Below are 19,083 nucleotides of genomic sequence, written 5' to 3'. Positions count from 1 at the left end.
CCTTTGTAAGTAGCTTCAGGGTTAACCACTGCCCAGCCTGTGCTTCAAGTTCCATGGCCTTTTAATCAAAGGACCATCTAGCCTTCAAAAATAAATCCAATGACTACTACACTTTGAAGAAAGGATGGCCTTGTACAGCAACCACTTGTAACCAAAAGAATACAAATCATTAAATATTGATTGTTACGGTAAAGAGTAGCACATAGGGTAGAAAGTCATAACTGCTTTGTTTTGTTCCTTAGAGATAAGGAACTGCGCCCATCTGGCTTTAAATAAGCCAGAACAGTAACTTCCCAATGGCTTCCCAATCTCAGCTTCGAGTGTTTCTGAACACAGCTGAAGACCACTTTCTTGCTAAGACCTTTTGTCTCATTCCATCCTGAAGCTCTGTGACAAAGCTGAAGCTATTTTGCGGAAGGGGAGGAAGTAAACGCATCAGTGAATGCACTGTCTCTTGCCTGAGGTTGGGTTAATTTTTAATGTGATCAACCAATCACTTATTGACTGTTTTGCCTGAAATATGGTCAGGGGCTACAGTCTGCAGTAAGTCAGTCTGTCTTCTCCCCCTCTTTAGTCCCCCTCTGCTACGTAACCATGTTCCAGTACTCTCTTCTATTGTCAAGCCATAGTCAGAGCTGCAAAGCACCTTAAAGATCCTATCCACATAGTATGGTGGGGAGTACAACCGTGCATGTTCTGTTCTGTTCCTAACATTGAGGAGCTCTCTGACTAAACATATCTTTCTCTTCCCAGCTATCATTAACCAGTTACTCTTCTTTCAGCACAACTTCATCTGCCACTTAACCATTAATTGTATCTGTACCTAAAAAATATTTGAAATGAAACATTCAATTATTACAGAGCTTAAACACCCAGAATAAGGCTGCCATTTGATTTCTTTATTTCAGAAATGATAAGCACTTCAGCATTAAACTCTTGTTCTCTCCAACAGCAGCCGAGCCACTAAATTGATGACATGCGGATTAACTAAACAGTCTAGCAAATCATTGGTAGAAAGGGCTGTTTGTGAGGCATTTGGACTGCCGTCTGAACCCATTTGATGTGTAGGCATTTCACAGTCATTACTCATTACCAGTTGCTTCCTTGTGCAGTGTAATTTTCCAAAATGTCCTCCTTCATTTTCATGGAGAAGATCTCTACCGTCACTTTCAACTGCAACTGTACCTACAGAGCTTGTTTCTTGAGACTGTGGTAAAACTTGAATAAGATGAGGCCCAAAAGGTATTTTATGCAGATTTTCTGCTTTAAATGTTGAAAAGCCAAACTCATGGGTTAGTAATCTGCAGCCCTCTGGTTCACAGCCAACTTCCCTTTTCTTCCTCTTGCACGAGGCAGTTGTCCTTTGCTCTGCATCACTGCTGCTGGAACATGGCTGCTCTGATTCACTTGCCTTTTGACACTTGAAATATGCAGACACTGCTTTATTCAGGTACTGAAGATTGATTTCATGGGATGTTGCCTCAACCTAAAAAAACACCCAGGATACACTCAGTTAAAAGAAGGTGTGTTTCAATTCAGTGTTGCGTGATTATTGTCCATGAATTACTTTTGCTACATGAAGGGAAGGAATTTAAAATTCTTTTTCTGAGGCAGCAGAAAGACTCAGGGGAAGCTAAGCAAAATATCAGTAACTCTCTGTTATCACTGTTATAATGGGAGCAAGACAGGGCTTACCTCTGTGGGATTTAGCCAGGGATCTCCATCACTGGGATTTTCTGCTGATTTTAGGGCACACACCAGCATTCGAGTTATTGCTTCTTCTACACGGGCTTCATGATCTGCATCCTGCCTCAAGGGAAGAGAAAGTGTTTGGAGACAGGTTAGCACTTGAGTCTCTCCAGAAAGCTGGCTCTTGGGAAGATCTTGGGAAGAAGTAAATTATAGTCTTGGTTTGAAAGACCTACTCATGTATGCAAAGTCAGTGAAAAACTTCAGATTTGTGATGGTCCTACTTGTGTACTGCACCCACATGGGTAGCAGCACAGGCTTTGGTGTGACTACTCATCCGAATAAGGATTTGCAAAAAATAGATTCTAGTTGTATATATAATCTTTCCTTTTATTAGTGTTCTGTTAATTGAATCTGGTGCTTGAAATTACAGTGCAAAGTTAGCAATTAATGTATGCATTTATATAGCTGTTCAGGACTAGAAGAACCAGGGAAGCATACAGGAAATTTTATTTATCTACATATTATGTCTAATTTAAGTACTTAAAACACACAGGATAATACAGCAAGGCAGCAACTATCTAGGGGCTATAGAGGCACAAAAGTGCATCTTAAGGAAATTCAGGAAATATTTTATCATGTAACAGCAGCTGACATACTGCTGCAGTTCAGCAGAAGGAAAACATGTTTTCTCTGAAAGCTCTCCTGTAAAACTGAAGACGAAGTAACTGAGTCTTTGTTTCAGGCATTCACTTCCTGCATTATTCCCTCAGGCAGCTGGATACCAGCTAGTTTGGGACAGCAGGACAAAACTTTCTACGATCCTTTTTTTGCTTTCTTTCCCACTTAACTGAGGATTTTTTTTCGTATGTGGAAGGGAAGGGTATGTGGAAGAAGGTAATAAGACTTTCTAACTATTCGATGATTATACGGGTGGTTTAGCCATTTCAAATACAAGTGCCAAGGAGTGGAAACATAAATTCACTTGAAGATGCTAAGACGTATGAGTTTTGGAGGAAAGATGTGATCCTGTCAGCTCTGAACTGTGACTTTGGGGAACACCACAAGCACACCATACACATTGCTAGTACGAGTGCTGAGGGCAGGAATTCATCCTGGAATCCTGAGCAGAATTTGGGATAGAAGCAGGGGGACGTGCTCTTAGCATTCATTTAATCGCTTTGGATGCTTGGCTTGTTAAAGGCCTCATATAACAAATTCCCCAAATGGAGTTTGGTATCATGTGGAAATTACTTAAGGTGTTGCACTCTTGGTATTCATCCTGGTCTGCTGAATAACGGGGTTGTAATTGCATGAGAGTATGTTAGGAAGCAAGGAATACTTTGAGTAGCTCACATCCAGCTGAAAGCAAATTAAACTTCTAAAGTCTTGCCAATATAATTAATGGTTTCACTAGGACTATAAATGCTGGCATGATTCACATCTGTCAATGTGAAAGCAGCTGGTAACAGCCGCAAGCAAGAACTGCTTGATTTGGTAATGGAAATGTTCTCAGTATTGTCTTTTAGCATCCATGTCAGATTTTATTATTATAGATGGATTGCCTAACACCAGACAGTGCTGTTTGAACACCAAGAGCTATAGGGACAATTTCTATAAGGACCTTTCATCTGGGTTGCAAAAGCAACACTTGCTTATGGCAGCTTTTGATATCTGGGGAAGGCAAGCGTGCGTGTCACTCATTAGCAAGATCCAGCAAACACTCCTCTGTTTTTGGCACATCACTACGTGCTTTAGCTGTCATCAAACAGGGTCTTAGTGAATTCTCCAAGACCTTTATGACAAGAAAGGCCATGGAGTTTTAGCTCCACTATTTCATCCTTTTTTCCTGCAGCACATAAAAACATCTAAAAATGCTGTAGCTAAAGCACCACCCAGCCACCTGGGAGATACCAGCCTAGCACAACTGATCAAACCCTGATGTGCTCTTCCAGAGCGGGACAATTCATGAGGCACAGCTTAGGGTACAAGTGTGTGCGTTGACATCAAGGTCTTTCTCTGGCACTAGACACTGCCTGACTACAGTTAGGGCTGTGTGAGAGCTTGGTTTGGGCTGGGGCCTGCTGTTCTTTCTAAGTACATAGTCTCATCTGGAAAATTTCTTCATAAGGGAAACACCCAAGCAAGCTCCCCTGCTCTGCAACTGCTTGGTTTGATGCTGGTATGAGAAATGTGTTATGGGGTCTTCATCTCCATGCAGATTTCCAATCTAATAAAGGTTTTAAAAAGGAAAGGGGAGAGGGAGGAAGGGGAAGGGGGGAAACACTATGTATTTTAGTGAGGCAGCTTTCACAGTCTATTTGAAAGGGTCTTTAATTTTCATTTATATTAAGCTAGGATTCATGATAAAGCAATAGGAATCAGAACACTTTCTAGAGCATTGAGATGTCCCTGCAGGGAGCTTGGACTAGATGACCTTTAAAGGTACCATCCAACCCAAACTACTCTGGTATCCCTGGAACCATTCCATACATACTGGTTAACATGAGCAAGAAAAATCAAAGCCTGGAGAAAAGAAAATTAATGAAATACTTGAGAAAATACAACTCTAGGCAAATCAAAACTATTACAAAGAAATTAAAATTTAGGAGTCTTCTGCCACCCCCTTCCTATCACATTAATCCAATTTAAATTCTAATTTAGCTTTGCATGTAAGCATGTGCTTGAGGTGAAGTTGCTGTTTTGTTGTCCCCTATTCATCATGAAGCTAGGTAGCCTATAAGAAATTGGACATGAAAAGTTTAGCTTGTGTTTAACAGTTTGCCTGATGGAGGTAAACTTGCATGTGATTTCTGCTGAACTGGGGCTTCGGATTTGGAACCTTGGATAGTTCTTTAGGAAAAGCTGTATCCATAAGGGCACTTCTCTCCCCAGTTTCTGAATACAGAACACCCAATAGGGCTGAACCTGGCAGGCAAGGGACAAATGTCCATGCAGACATGAAAGTGCTACATCACCATGACATAAAAAGGAAAATACCAGTTCAATCCAAGAGTTTATGCTGATAGTGATGGGATCAATGGATTCCACATAGTGCCACCAGTGCCTTGGAACAAGCAGGACCTGAAATTAGAGATGTTGCATTAGATACTAGAAGAAGCTTGAAGAAATATAAGGTGGATTATTTAAGGTGATGTGGGATGCAGAGGCAGAATGAGGCAAGGAATAAGGGTGGGGTAGGAGCTGATCTTTATTTCTTTCCTCTAAAGAGCCTTTTCTCAACCCTCTCTCCCCTCCCATTGTATCAATACTATTATGTAAGAAGTGGACACGATCCAGAATTAGCTCTGATCTAAATTCCTTCTCATATGAAGCAGGACTGTAACCTTATAACTGCTCTAGGTAAGCAAGGTCTGGCTGTAAGAAGAGAGTGCAGCTGGTGTAGCAGTAGAGCAGGGCTTTAGAGGAAGTCTCAGCCAAGCAGTATTCTGTAGACTCTCCAATTGAGCAGACTTCACAGTTGTAGAAGGACTGCCAGCTGGCTTCCTCCAAAACTAGGTATCCTAATGCTCATCTACGTGACTCATGATATGGAGCTTTAATTCTGTAAATAATCACCAGTATTAAACATGCCACTTTTAGTAGACAGGCTTTCAAAAGAGGGTGTCCCAGGAACCATGACAATCTAGTTTAGAGGAAAGCTTTACAACTATATTGGGATGATAGCTGTGACATAAAATTGATTCCAACCCATGGCTTTTATGGTACAGAGACGTTAATGTTGTTTTGATGATATAGGACAAGCTTTACAGATTACTGAACATTAGATTAACACAGAGCTATCAAGTAAAGCATAAAAGATTGTTTTTGACAAGGAATATAAATGGTCAGACACAGATAAAAATATACACTTCAGAACGGGGAAAGTAAAGCAATGATCAGCATCTGAACTGCAGACAATTCTTTTTCTTGGTAGACACTAATTATTTAAAAGAATGTTCTGCTTCCTATGTAGCCCTGTGCTTCATTATATCAGAACACTAATGAAAATGTCTAAGTAGGGAACAATAACTGTGGCCTACTCCTATAAACAGTTACTTATAAAACAGTCAGAGCAGGGTCATTTTTGGGCCAGGGGACAAAATGTTCTCCACCTTTTGTTAAATTCCACATTGAAACTCCACAGGTTTCAATTTAAGTCAAACAAAACCCACATTAGCTCTCTAAAGGTCAAAAACATTTGGAAATCGTACTTTAATCCAGTACAGCATACAGAGCAGAGAAGGAAGTCAGTCTGTGGAGGGCCATTAGTTGAAAAATATCACGAGTTGGTTATTCCTGACATCTAAAAGAGTACAAAACCCTACACTCACTGAAGCCAAAACACATTTTCTACACTAAACAAGTTTGAGTGGTGCTTTTAGCACAGAAACCTACACTTTCAAGTGCAGCTGCATTAGCTGCATTAGGTTTATCTGTTAGGGTTAGGGTCTGCTCACATTTCATTGACTATCAAATCATACAAATCTTCCCCTTCCCCCCACTCCTTGGTTCTAAGGGGGATCTTACACTAGACTCCGTTAAAGAATCTGGGTGCCCTCCAAATGACAGGATGTAATGATGAAGCCTGGAAAACTTGGTTATACAGCAGAAGGTGTCTTGGCTTCTGGAGTAAGTAGCTGTTTACAACAACGAGGTCCTTCTTGTGAGACTTGTGTAGGAAGAGTGAGCTTGCAACATGTTGGGGAAATGGATGAAGGCACTAGGGAATTAGGGTATGGTGCAGAGCGACTATGTAGTAAGGGAACAAAACCAAGAAGCAAATTAAGGGAAGTGTATAAATGTTTCAGTAAGAGGGTCTGCCTGGAAAATCAAGATGGAAATTACGTATGGAATGTGCTGGCTCAACATGATTCAAATGCATAGCAGAGACAGGACTGATTTGGAAAGAGGAGGTGTAACTAGGAGGAAAATATGTGTGTGTCCCCCCCCAGCTAGTCCAGTCTTTTCAAACGAAAGTGAAGGAACTTGGTCTTTGGAGAGACTAATAAAGTTTTACTTGCCAGCAGGTTAAGGGTAATAACTGCAATGTTTTGCATTTCAGCAACTGGCACTGTTTGCTAATGCATTTTATAGGAGTGATACACAGCTGTGGCTTAAAGAGACAAAATGGGTACCATAAAGACCCTTGCTCTCCCTCTTTTATTTTTGGGCAAGCTCATGCTTGACAAAATAAAGATTCATAGCAGCAAAAGAACTCATATTGGAAAATGCTCAGGGCTGAAACTTTAAGGAAGATGAAGAAATGGAAAAAAAAGTAATTAAAAGCAAAAAATTCAGCTGGCAAGGGGAGCAGCAGAACTAACAAAAGACCAAAGAAAAAAAGCCAGCAAAGAGGGGAGTAGGATTATTCTACCTTTATGAACTAGTATTCTTCTAGGTTTGCAAACTAGAAGCAAAAAATCCCCAAACAACTATCAACTCCACATTAAAATAAAGCAGACTTCCATTTATTTATGAATATGGGACACAGATTTAGCTACGTTTGAAACTACATTCAATAGCAAATGTGAAATTAAACCACAGTGAAATAACACACGGGTACACAAAAACATAGCAAACGTTTTACAGGGAGAATGTGAAGTGCAAAATCAAGAAGTAGTCCAAGTCAAGAGATAATCTTGTGTTAGCCTGCTTTCTACAGAATATATCTGGCTTTGTGGGCTGGGAAGATACTGATCTAAACAGCAACCAACCAGATAATTTTAATATTTAGGCTAGTGATAGGCAAATATAGCAGATGAAGTCAAAGTAGGACAGAAACCCCAGAAAAGATAAAATGAAATTCTGGTCTGTAACGGGAGCAAAGAAGCCAAGAGAACAGTTGGGAGAGCAAGTGAAGCAACACTGAAGATTTGTACAGTGCAGAGAACAGAACACGTTTAAATTCTCAATGGGCATGATTAACTCGATACAGTGCAAAGGTAGAGCAAAGGTGGAATTGCTTCAAAAAGAGAGCATAACCTGGAGTGAAATACTATACCAAGAAATTTCTGCTCATTAGAAAAAGATATCTGGGTAAATCAGGAAGAAAAGGATGCCGGAATGCCAGCGTAATGGGAAGAAAAAGATGGGGGGTGTGGGGGGATGCAAGCAAGTCCCAGAGCTGTTTGCAACACTGGAAACTAATAAAATAAATAAATGTGTAGTCAACTGTGTGGGGAGCACATGAGGACTGTGAAGGCACTGCCACCCCAGCCTATGCCAGGTCCCAGCTGGTACCTGGCTGCCCTGGTGCTAGGAAGGTGCTGCTTACCCTACCTCTCTCCTCCCTCCTGAGCTGGTGTCTTCCCATGTGCTGAAACAGCGCACCAAGGGCTACTGACATCAGAAGCACAGGCACAGGCTGGGGAAAAGCATGGTGAGCAGGAAGGGAATGTGGCTGTTACCATGCTGTGTCCATAGGGACACAGGTGAAGGGCTTAAGGAAGCTTAGGGAAGAGATGGAAAAGTAGACTTAGGAACTGGCAGCTTTCACCTTTGGTTTGTTTGACCTTCTGGGCACTTGTGGGGTTCTCCATGTGTATTTCAGGCTGAGTGCTGTTTTCATCAGCAACTCTAGTGTAAATTCAGCTCCTGGACCTTTCTGCCTCTTCTGTGATGGAGACAATAGTTTTGGTGTCTAGAGCTTGAGCTGGGCTCTCTTCTTTCTCTATGGGGTGACTTGGGGCCAGCACTGTAGTGTCCCACACGAAAATTCATTGAAAATTCATTCCTTCATTGAAACAGAATTATCAAACATCTACTGTGCATGATGCTGCAAATCACTTAAACTCTTTTCCAACAAAAAGTAATTTTTCACTGAAAACCCTTTAAAAAAGCATTTTGTATACTTGTAGATGGAACATTTCATTGCCTTTTCAAAAGTTTGAATTATTACATTCCCTGACTTATATTTTTTGGTACCAGTTATATTTTTCTTGTTTTTTTCCACACTGTTCTGTACTTCAAGCCCCATCTGAAGTTCTCACCCATTTGCTTTAAAGGTGGTACATATGAAAACTCCTCCCTGACTTACAAAGATTTATTTCTGCCTGCTCAGGTTGGAAGTCAGAGCTCGTCCTGAGTTATTGAGAGCCCTGGCTGCTGAGCAGGATCCCATGGTGTGTTAGGTACCACAGCAGGAGCACAGAAAGAGGAAACCTAGTGATAACTGTAGTCATGGGCACAGACTGTTTGAGCAGTGGTTGTTTATAGACTTTCAGAAGCAAGCAAACTGCAATGTTGATCTTTTTTAAAAGTATTTTTTCCCTCATATGGTGACAATGTTTTCCAAGGCTGGAAAGGAGCATCCTTCTTGGACTCGGTATGTCTCAAAGACTAGTTCAGTTAGGACTTTCCTTGTACTTCTGCTGTATAGAGCTGTGCTGCAACTCCTCTGGCTCCAGGGTGCACCTGGGACACAAGGCCAGGAAGCAAGAGAGGAGGCAGCAGGGCAGCTGAGTGCTGCCTGTAACAGTATGGGTCCTGGTGTAAAATACCCTCCCTGCCTGGGGTGGCATGAGAGTGAATGGCATTGGTTGTGGAAGCACAGTATACAAGCTGGTTGCTCCCCACTAGGAGGGTAAATGTGTGGAGCCTTATTTGTCCATCTTCAGACAAGCTGGGATGTGCTTTCTAGTCTTTTTACCATTGTCCAGTTACATGGATTAAGAGGAAGATGGATTAAGAGCAATTACATTAACAAGCAGGAAGGAAGCAAGAAGCTGGTGAGGCATCAGGCAGAGGAAAGAATGATCAATCATTTTGCATTTGTATAGCATCTCAGATTTTTTTTTTGTAGCCTTTCCAGGTGATACCAATTTTTCCTATTTTTAATCATCAAAAAAGTTAACCATCTATGTGCTCCTTTTATAGCCTGTGCTAAAAATGAGATGGGATGAATGTTCCTGCAGGACTGTAAGTGTGCAAGACAGAGACAATGAATCGCCATGTAGAGGTGACAGGTTCCTCCCACTGATGGCAGACAGGACACCTGTCCTGGACAGGGTTTAAGTTGAAGGTGACAGATCCTTAACACTTGTCCCAGAGTGTGGGGTGGAAGATACTAGAATGGACAAGTTTTGCCCCATTTGCAGCATTTCAAGCAGTATTTGTCTATTTGTGAGAGCAATCAAGGTATGACTGAAAATAGACAGTGAGTGCAAATCCACATCCTGTTCCCTACTTACCACTCAGCCTTCTAATAACCACACAGGTAAGCAGGTGCAAGTTTTTATAAGGAGCCCCTACATTTGTGGGTTATACCTTCAGCTTGTAACTTTGCAGCTGAACAAGATTATATCCACAAACTCTTGAACTACTTGGCTAGCTATTTCAGTAAGTTAGATATCTAAATGTTATCATAATTTGTACTGAGATCAGGTCACTAATGTATAACCAGAAGTTACATTAAGGCTTCTGTGGAAACACGGCTAGCAGCCACTGGTTAAGTACAGGATGAAATCTTACAAAACCTAAAGTCTCAACCAACTACCAAAATTCATAGCAGAGATTCACCTCTGAACAATACAGTGAAGAGCACAAAAAATGCAACTGAAGTTCATGCTGTGCATTGGTACAACGTCATATGAAGAAATTGTGCTTTAAAGCCTTAAAAGTGTACAGAAATATGGCTTGTAGCAAACAGTGACCAGAAGGTGGCATTAGACACATTAAGTTTTTGATATTCAAAGCTTCACTCACCATAGACAGTTACTCTCCTGAATACCTAAGAAAACCTTTGTTTTCATTTTTCAACCCCTTATTGTTATAATATCTAATAAAAATATTTTGTATACCCTCTGGGAAGGAATGGAGATGCTATGTATTATCACAAAATAAGGCTGGCTTCATATTCTGTAGTGATTGTATTAATTCTACATGAAACCCACTGTTAAGCACATATCAAGATTGCTATTATTTAGGGATCCTTTTCCCTGTTAACAAAGCAGTTCTATGCCATTCGTTTCCTCTCCATCAAATGGAAGCAGCCCCCAGACACCTGCCCTGTAAGTTTCTGGATGAGATGGTAGAAAACCCAAAAGGAACTGATAAAATGGATGAAGGTAATACATCACTGCTACATCATTGCTTCTATATTACCTTTTCCTCAAATCCACACAGTAACTCCTTCATGGCAATGCAGGCAGCTTGCATTACTGAGCTGGCTCAAGATTTTTATTCCTAGCAAGATTAATTTGTAATTGTTTCAAGCCTAATTAAAATTAAGATAATATTAAAGGTTTGCTACTATACTTGATCATTCCAAATGAGATTATAAATTGAAATAGTGTGGGGGATCATGGATAATGCAGTGCTTAATGGATATGGCATTTTTATCAATTGTAAAAATTTGTTCTTTCTACTTTAAATTATTGAACACTGCAACTTTACAAAGTGTGGAATGTGAAACTAACCATCTCCTTCAGGAAGTATGACTAGGAGCTAATGTAGGGCAAACAATAAAAGTTGATCACAGATTTCCTATTTGCCACTGCAACAGCAGAAGGGCATACTCTTCCCAGTTGATAGGCATGATCCTCTTGTTCAAAACTACTATCCTGCTCCACTGTGCTATCTCAGCAGTTCACAGGAGTGCTCCTCACTCTGCCTCCTCAAAATTAACTGGATTAGTAAAATCCATTTTTTAAATTGTCAAAGGCAGCTGAGTTTGCCAGCTAGGGGCAAGGGAACACTCACACAAGTCTCTGAGCTGGCAGGTTAAAAAGGTGAAAACATCTAGTAACAGAATACCGAAAAGGCTTTAGAAGTGGCAACTCCACTGTCTTCAGCGATCAGAGCAATGAACACTGCAAAATTCTTTTGGAAAGGCCTGACAGTTTGAGATGTGCAGGAGTGTGTTGCAAGGACATGCACTGCTGAACAAATGAAAAAGGGTAATTCAGACTCCAAATACCAACCATGTTGATTAAATAAAGAACGACACTATTTACAGCTGGAGACTAGGAATTAAGAGTCCTGAGCCCTACTCTCATACTGCTGCTGACTTGCCTGTGTGGCTATAAGCCATACTTATGTGTACTTATAACTGCACTTTCTCGGTAAAACAGCATTAATAATATCTTTGCACCCACACACTGTGAAACCTTTGGATGGTGTGCACTGTAAATGCAAGTATCATCATTAAGCACTGTGTTATTATTAAAGCAACAAGTTGGGCCAATGTTCCCTGGTGAAGGTTATTCACTATAAAAACATGAGTTCCTCTGCTAGCTCTACACGCTTATTAATCAAACACATTTTATGGAGCATACTGGTTTCAGAGTAGACAGGTTGAGCACTGCTCAGGAAAGTTTTAAAGCAGACAAATTAGAGGTGACTGCAAGAAGTGTGATGGAATTGGGCAGCTGACTGAACTAACTCTCCAATGTTTGCAATTTTTGTACGAAAAGGTCTAGCAAAGTATCTGTGAGCAAAGAAAGTTCCCGTGCTGAGAGAAATCTATCAAGCCTAAGTGCAGACTGTAGGGATAGGGAAGTTCCACAGTCTATTCATTAAGATCCCCTAGCTCTTAACTTGCCAGTTAAATAATAATTGACTATAATCTTTAAAGTAATGTAAAGCTCATATGTGAACAGTACCTGTCCTGGACTCAGTGTAACAACATGGGCTGTTGTGTTCCTAAACTTGGGAAAGCGTTTCAGATCAGGATTGGCAACATTGACTTTGCTGAATATGCTGGATTCCTCATAAGGGATCCTGGTGGGATAAAGGAAACTGGTGTCACCAGGTGGGAAGAGGTGCCATCTCTTCCTGAAAATAGACAGAAGATAAAAATGTATTCAGTGTATGTCAGTTACAGCAAAGAACTAAAGGCAGTAGCAAGGCTTTCAATAAAACATAAATCTGCCTCACTGCGTGAATCTCCTACGCAGTGAGAACACAGGCAGTGCTTACAGGCTGTCTTCTAAAAGTGTTTTTAAAACATTCCACTTTTTAATTTTTTAACTGAAAAGATTTACAGCTTCTCACCAATTATTTTTAAAAGGCAGATAAAATAAAATGTAAAAAAAAAAAAAAGCTCTCCCATCTGGTTCTTCCTTTCTCCCTTCTACAGAGCCTCACACAGCATTTACAGATGCTCAGAGCATTAAAAATTGCTCTATAAACCAGAGGAAGTGGTTTTGTTAGAGACAATGTACTTTCACTCACTGAATTAATAGCTGCTGCACCCATGAGGGTGGCAACTGTAAAGGGGTATCAACATGATCTTCTGTCTCCTATTCATAACCTGCAGTGCTTACTTGACTGTCAGTCACAAAACCTTCATTCTTAGTAAAACTCACCCTGATGCCCCCATGCCAAAGATGGCATAAATAAAAAAGACATCCATACACATAAACATCCTGAAACACCTGTATTTTTTGTGTTATCAGTAACACAGGATGAAAATGTGGCTTGTGTGGGCCACTGGGTGTTAGAACTTACTAGCATGACCAAATGCTCAGATGGAGCAGGACACAGCCATTCTGCTCCTGAGGGCACTTGTGTTCCAGGTTGCTATCTGTATACCCAAATAAGTGGGTCAATGTGCTGCAGTGCAGGATCAAGCAGACTTGAGACATGGACCTTGTTATCAGAAGCTCATGTCTCTAATTCACTTACATGGACCAGATCAAAGACAGAAAAAAGAATATGCCAGAACTGGTGGTGCCAGCTTTATGGGTACTATAAATGAAATATCTCAGCAGGTACATATGTTATTTAGAAACAAAGTTTTATATGGCAGTACTTTAGGTGATAGAAATAACCAGAAAGGAATATACAGAGAGAATTTATTACATTTAAGCGGTGCCAGACAATCAGTACAACAACATTTGCTAAGCAATGGAAAAGTAAAGGCAGCACTTTACAGCACATTTGGACAATCTGTGCAGCATTTCTATTTGCTTTATACTTTAGCAATATAATTTCCTTTTGTCCCCTTCCTCGGTACTCACTTCATGCTTTTTGCCTACTGCTTCTGGCTATCAGTTCTAAGTCACAGATCTGAAAACGGGTGAAAAGCAACCAAATGGCACAAAACCACAAAAGATAAAGAAGAGCAGGAGAGGCAGAACTGCAGAGACTGCCAAAGACAGAAGTGCCACAGGACTCTGACATTTCTGTGTAATTACCAAAGCACCAAACAGTTCTCCTGAAACTCAAGCCCTACTGCAACTTTGTTTTTCCATCCAGGCTAGACCCTCTGAAATGGCAGAGAGTAACTAGGTTAGGAGGCTCATGGGTTAATCCTGCAAGCTCTTGACAAAGCAATATCACGAAGCAAAAAATTAAGAAGCCCGAGGGATGCAAGGAGGAAATTGAAGATAGGAACAAAGGGGTAAGGAGTTGTCCCTGGCTTTCCTGCAAAGTCAAATCTATTTAAGTTTAGCATAAGCTTATATTATGTTACAGAGCCTGTCTTGTCTGTGAGTCTCAAAAGGGAATCTTTCTGCTCTGAAGAAGTACAGGATTTGCAAGCCTGTGGAAGTTTGCAATCTATTTATAGGCTTTGCTGTGAAGAGGAAAACATCTTTGTCTTTTCAGGCCATGCAAAGGCTTTAGGCTTCTTCTTTTCCTGAGAGGAACAAGAATTTTGCTCTACCAGAGGGGGAGGAAATGTCTTGAAAAGGCAGGCAAAATTGCCATGTGATGCTGGAACTCTGGCTTGAGTTCAACACCTGAAGGTAGAGATCAAAGTGTCAGGGCAGGTATCAAGTCTGATACATTACTGTACTTAGTACACCCAGTATTTAGGTGGATCCTTAGATTATATTTAGCCATATAAGTCTCATGGTTTCCAATGAGATTTCTGGCTCATAAATACACTTAAGTGTCTGGACTTTAGTACATAATGCTTACTGATGTTATCTGAAGTCTATAGACTGGCTGCAGCAAAACACAGTGCTGAGTGTGGCATGCAGTGTCTCTGCTGCACATTTAGTCAAAGAATATCAAGGATGTTTATAAGCAAGAAAGAAAATCTGCCTAAAAGAGAGGAACTACAGAGTTTAGAGCTAAATGGAGTTACCCTTCTTACAGATAAGAATAAAATTTGCTTGCCTCAGGCCTTGAAGCCTGTCAACCAGCAGTGCTGCCCAGCATAGAACCCAACATCTGTGACTTCCAATCCTGCACTATAATCACAAGACCACCATGATTTTACTGTTCTATAAAATGTCGGAGTACCTAATTACATTAAAATCCCACTTGCTCCAGTCTATACTATCAAACCTAAAAAGTGCATGCAAATTGTTTTGTAACTCTAACAATAATAGATTAAAAAAAAAAAAAACAAAAACCAACCCTGAGGCAAATATACAGGAAAAGGAGAAAAAAAAATGGGAGAGGGGGGAAGTCAGAATGCAAACAGGCAGAAGATAACAGCAACAAAGCCACAAAGCTCCAAAACCAGTTTGGAGCCTCAAACGTCCCTTTTAACTTTACTCACAGCTGGCTGCTCCCATCCTGATGTTCCCCTTTTAAATTAATTCTAGCAGGCTATTAGAGGCTCTTACAGAGATAATATCGTAAAAGTCTCAAGCAGTTTATTTCCATGTTGCTTCTGGGCTTTTTATTTTTAACTCTTTATCTCCTAATTCCAAGTTCCCAAATTCATAACTAATAGGAAGATTAAAATGTTTATTATTGGACCACACAGCACACAGATCGGAAAAGATCTTCCTCAAACAAAAGAAAGTATGACCTCTGCAACCCAAACTCCAACCTCCTGAAGTTTGTCCATTTTCTATAAAAAGGTTCTGATGCTCTTCAATTATTGAGAGTTCAGAAAACTAAAATAATCAGGACCTAGAATTGATACTTGAGTCCAAAACTAACTTCAAGGAACAGTACAACTTTCTCCTGTATTTCTTGTAGGCATATGGACTTGTTACCTTCCTTGTACTTGCAACACTAAGTTGCAGCCGTAGGAGTCCAAATGGCAAGGGGTGTTTGCTCCTTCAGAACCAATCCACAGTGTGCTCTCTTCCCCACTTCTTCCAGGAAAACCAAAGTCAGACCACCTTATATCCTACAGCAATGAGAAGATTATTTATGTAAGCTGGTGAGCTGATTCACATCTTACCTTCAGTTCTCCAAGTCTGTTGTTTTCTCTCTCCACTGCTTGGCTGCTCTTTATTCACAGCAGTGTTTGCTCCTTGGTGGAGTTCCTGCATGTATGGCCTATACCCCTTCCTCCAAAATTCTCATCTCTAGTAGCATTTTTTCTGCAGACATCCTTCTTTTTCTATGTGACTACATAGCCTCCCAGATCTCTGTCTTCAGTTCTCATCCTAGTCTTTCATATCACTCAAGTTAACACATTTGTTCTGCAGAAGGACTGCCCAATTGCTTTTGGTACCTGTGGCTTCTTTTCAAACACTCTTTTATTTCCTTTTTCCATTCTTAACAATCCACCCAAGCTGAGGACTGCTTTCAGAAAAATTTCATATATGGCATTTAAAAAATGTATAAAAGGAAAGAAAGGAAGGAAAGAACCCCTATTCCCTTTTCAACTAATTTCATAACCCATATGGCATATTTGCTTTATCTTTCCACCTGTCTCAGCTTTCTTCATGTATTCTGGAAATGCAAGACTTTACCCCATCTCTGATAGTGATATGTTGCTTTTACAGTTTCTTACTATTTAATGAACAAATTCTCCTCCTGCCTCCGTAGTTGCAAAGGCAATGAACTTAACTTGATTACAGGGTAAGAAAGGGCAGAAGAGGTATGCATGTGTTATAAACATGATCCTGGAGCTTTCCAGTCCATTGATCCTCCCACAAGCAGTCCCTTGGGGTTGGTAGCTGGAACAATGCAGGGAGAGGTGTTTTTCAGTTAGTTCAAGGGGTTTGCAGCATGGCTTTATATAGCTTGGATAGAGCTTTCCCATGTTTCTATAGCTCACCCTGACACCTGCAGAGCCTGATCATTTGTTTATTGGAAAGCACTTGAAGTATAGTGGTGTCTTTTGGCTGGAGCTGCAGAATGAACCTTAGAAAACAGAGGTTCACTTCCTGGCTTCCTGATGGCCTCAGGCAAATCACTTTATCTATCAGGTTTATTTTTCCCATCTTGAAAAAGAAAGTAACAGTATTTGTTCCATTTCAATACAGCACATTGGGGTCATTCACATCACCTAACTTTAGGAACCTAATTTAAGCTTGGCTCTTGCTCTTGTCAAAGCAGTCTCATTCATGGCTTGGAAAAGCCTGCCTCTCTCTGCTATCTATAAAGAGAAAATAGGAGTCTAGCCTCCTAATTTAAGTATGTAAGCTAACTGCTTCCAGACAGATGTATGACTATCATTTGATAAGATTTATGGATGAGGAAAACTACAGCTAGACATTATTATAAGGATGACTTCACCATGCCTCTGCATCAGGAAGCCCTCAAAATGAGCAATAGCCTTCCCAAAAATGAGGTATTGTTAGAGATTTTGGATTTCAAAGTTATTGATTTTAAAGGCATAATTTGAAAAAAATGCAGAAGCATAATACAAACATTTGTCAAAGGCAGCAAAAAATCAAAAAGTTGCTCTTATAGATTTCAGCAGCCATAAAATTTAAAATCCAATAAAACTATTTCAATGATAAAGTTAAGCATAACACTGTCTCTGCCCTTGAAACTCACACCTAAATAGGTTTGTATTTTGTTACAATTTAAGTGGAAAGAAAGCACAAATAATCAATATTAGATTTAGAAGAACTTTTTGAAAATGCTGCAGCTGTAGTAAATAGTTGAAGTGATTATGGGTAAAATAGTTTTTAACCAATGAACTGAAAAGGAACTGGTAGGATTACTGAAATCTTGTCACAGTGCACTCCTTTCTTACAATAAAAAGCCACAGTAAGAAGAAATGCACAAAAAGGTGTTCCAACCATAACAGATGGCACATTACTTGTGAATTATATTTATTTCATTTGCTGCTTATAATGAAGTTAATCTGTACCCGTATGTCACTTTAAAAGGTCTCATTTCTATTTAAACTTCACACATGTATCTTGCTTCTGATTTATATCTCAAATTCTGTAATGAAATATCAACTGAACAAAAAATGTAAGATGCTAGATACTGCTCACAGATTAGAATAATGGAATCATTACCTTAGCCCACACAACTGTAAATGATAAACAGTGCAATCTAAATTTCAAACAACTTCTAAATGGCCCTATTAATCACTATAAATAACAGTGCAGTTGGCCTTCTTTTCCCCTTCAAATCACCTTACGTAAATCTAAATAAAATATAAAAAGAAAAAAGGGGTTATCATCAAAATCAAACAAGAATGGAAGAGAATTTCTACCAAGAATTCTTTTGGCTGATAGAAATTGTGTAGCAGTGTTTCAAAAGCCGTATCAGTCAGGAACTGATGGGTGCATTTCACTCCCATGCCTGTGAAACTGGCAGATGACATACACCATATTTGCTTGCATAACACCATTGATTTTTCCCTTCCCTGATTCTGCTTTAGAAAAAAAATCCATGGCATAACCATTACATGTGTCTATTCCAAAATTGGAATACAATCTGTTGCTTGTTATAGGTCAGGCGATGAGGTTGCGGTGTGACACCTGCATGGAAATGCAATTTCTTGAGACTTAATTTTGTTCTTGAATGGGGCAAAGGGAAGAAGGAGGTAAGAAAATGGTTGTTTCCTTCAAATGTGTTTTTATTGACCAAATGAAGCTATTCAGGTCTTCTGAGCTTGCTATTATCTCATTCCATAAAACACAGGAAAATGCTGTCTGCTGAGGCAGAAAGAGAGAAAACCATGGCAGGACCACAGCTAGAGGAAGTTACACAAATATCTGGGGAAGCCTGAAACATCCCTGAAGCTCCCAACTTGGTTCAAACAACACAACCCAGTATCAGTTGTGCAGCCCAAGTTTACTTGATCCTGGTTGTGTTTCAGTGTGCTTGGGAAGGCAGGGAAGAAAGAAAGGTAAGATGGTCTCTGTGCCCAAATCTTAACAGTCCAAGCTACAGAACAAGGGAAAAGGAGACAGTCTGAAAAAAGACTAAGCACTTAAAAATACTAATTTTCCTGGTATAATAGAATAAAATACATGTAAGGAGCAAGGGAAATGCTTTCTAAGGAAGTAATTAACTTGAGGGGGCTTATCAGTTCATATTGTCATCCCAGTGATAGTGTTTGCATGGAATTGCGATTTGGAAGTATAAAAATGAATAGTTGAAAGTATAGAAATGAATAGTAAGTATAGAAAAATTTGAAAGTATAGAAACGAATAAGGCTTCATTTACTAGTCTTTGTATCTTTAGAAAGACTACACCTTTTGTATTGCAGTCCTTAATTCTGTCATCTTATAATTTGCAAGAGAAGTAGCAGGAATGTAGAAGAATCAATACACTGAAATAGCAGAT

The 19,083-nt window shown here is 39.9% G+C and overlaps 1 protein-coding gene across 2 annotated transcripts in view; it reads right to left on the bottom strand.

Annotated features, from left to right (window-relative positions):
* Nucleotides 1-892: 892 nt before the first annotated feature.
* Nucleotides 893-19,083, bottom strand: part of HSPBAP1 (HSPB1 associated protein 1) — a 39,663-nt gene continuing 21,472 nt past the window's right edge. The window contains exons 4-8 of one of the 2 annotated variants that reach the window (XM_031053379.2): nucleotides 15,591-15,727; nucleotides 12,294-12,411; nucleotides 4,690-4,773; nucleotides 1,696-1,806; nucleotides 893-1,486 (exon numbers count right to left, since the gene is read on the bottom strand). In XM_031053379.2, the coding sequence (XP_030909239.1) occupies nucleotides 929-1,486; nucleotides 1,696-1,806; nucleotides 4,690-4,773; nucleotides 12,294-12,411; nucleotides 15,591-15,727 (1,008 nt within the window). In that variant the 3' untranslated portion in view covers nucleotides 893-928. Of the gene's footprint in view, nucleotides 1,487-1,695; nucleotides 1,807-4,689; nucleotides 4,774-12,293; nucleotides 12,466-15,590; nucleotides 15,728-19,083 lie in introns of both variants that reach the window. The other variant, XM_031053380.2, reaches the window with a different exon arrangement.

The sequence above is a fragment of the Melopsittacus undulatus genome, chromosome 4, assembly GCF_012275295.1.
Source record: "Melopsittacus undulatus isolate bMelUnd1 chromosome 4, bMelUnd1.mat.Z, whole genome shotgun sequence".
Classification (NCBI taxonomy): Eukaryota; Metazoa; Chordata; class Aves; order Psittaciformes; family Psittaculidae; genus Melopsittacus; species Melopsittacus undulatus.
This window is presented reverse-complemented; position numbering and strand designations above follow the sequence as displayed.